Source organism: Austrofundulus limnaeus, unplaced genomic scaffold, assembly GCF_001266775.1.
Source record: "Austrofundulus limnaeus strain Quisiro unplaced genomic scaffold, Austrofundulus_limnaeus-1.0 Scaffold284, whole genome shotgun sequence".
Taxonomy (NCBI): domain Eukaryota; kingdom Metazoa; phylum Chordata; class Actinopteri; order Cyprinodontiformes; family Rivulidae; genus Austrofundulus; species Austrofundulus limnaeus.
In genome coordinates this window covers 695,422-696,507 of record NW_013952686.1, presented here as the reverse complement: position 1 = coordinate 696,507, position 1,086 = coordinate 695,422, and the positions used below count along the sequence as shown (strand labels likewise).

At 40.2% G+C, this 1,086-nt stretch overlaps 1 protein-coding gene across 1 annotated transcript in view; it reads left to right on the top strand.

The window, feature by feature from the left end:
* Positions 1-349: 349 nt before the first annotated feature.
* LOC106526609 (N-lysine methyltransferase SMYD2-A) overlaps positions 350-1,086 on the top strand; it is a gene marked incomplete at its 5' end in the record, with an annotated part of 8,140 nt that continues 7,403 nt past the window's right edge. Inside the window, 3 exon segments of the mRNA XM_014021247.1 lie at positions 350-474; positions 567-634; positions 773-875. Of these exon segments, the coding sequence (XP_013876701.1) occupies positions 350-474; positions 567-634; positions 773-875 (296 nt within the window).

The window sequence follows — 1,086 nt, the reverse complement described above, 5'->3', positions numbered from 1 at the left end:
CCTCAAATAGTATTTGAATATTGAGATTTCCCAGCTGGAAAGAAACAAAAACACTGCTAGCTCACTGGGAAAAGCTCAACATTTTAAGGCGTTTTTCCTCAAAATCTGGTTTTTGGGTTGCTAATGCTCAAAGTGCTTCAAAAAAATTTTTAGGACAATATTTCAGACAGTTCATTGAAATGATACATTGATAACACATTTATTTGTTATATTCTGACAAAATGTAATTTTTGCAAGCGTTTTTTAATCAAAACACTACATAACTTTTAGACTTAATCCTTGTTTCGATGTGATGGGTCACATGTGATAATAAAATCTTAACACTCGTGAGTCTGTCTGCCTCGGACAGATCTGGAGGACGAGGATAACGAGAAACGAGAGCGGACCGAGGCGGACATCGCTGGGCTTTATCGTTTTTACTCCAAGCACCTGGAGATACCCGACCACAAAGACCTGCTCCATCTCTTTTCCCAGGTACACGCGTGGAGATTTGACTTTTTATTGTCCCTCTCTTTCGGGGGTGGGGGGTCCGCACCGTCTTTCACTTCGTGTGCTTTCTTCAACAGGTTGCTTGTAACGGCTTCACTGTAGAGGATGATGAACTTTCTCAGATGGGTACTGCAATCTATCCTGAGTAAGAGGAAGTTCTCTCGTTTAGTTTTGTTTTTTTCCCAACTCTAACCTTGGTCTATGTTAAGGAGCAGAGAGTGTTTATTTTTATTTTTTTACTCTAATATCCTTTCTTTCTCTCACCGTCTGTCTCTCCTTACAGCGTGGCGTTGATAAACCACAGCTGCCTCCCCAGCGTCATCGTCACGTATAACGAAACGTCGGCCGAAGTTCGGGCGGTGCAGGACATGAAACCAGGAGATGAAGTGAGGGGCAAAGAAGTACCCATAGCAAAATGTAGTATACTTGAAGTTCATTTTAATAAGTATACATGAGTATAAGTATATCAAGTATACTAGGCACATGTACTTGTGGTGTACTTGAAAGTATACAGCAGGTAAAATAAGTATTGAACACGTCACCATTTTTCTCAGTAAATATATTACTAGAGGTGCTAATGACATGAAATTTTCACCA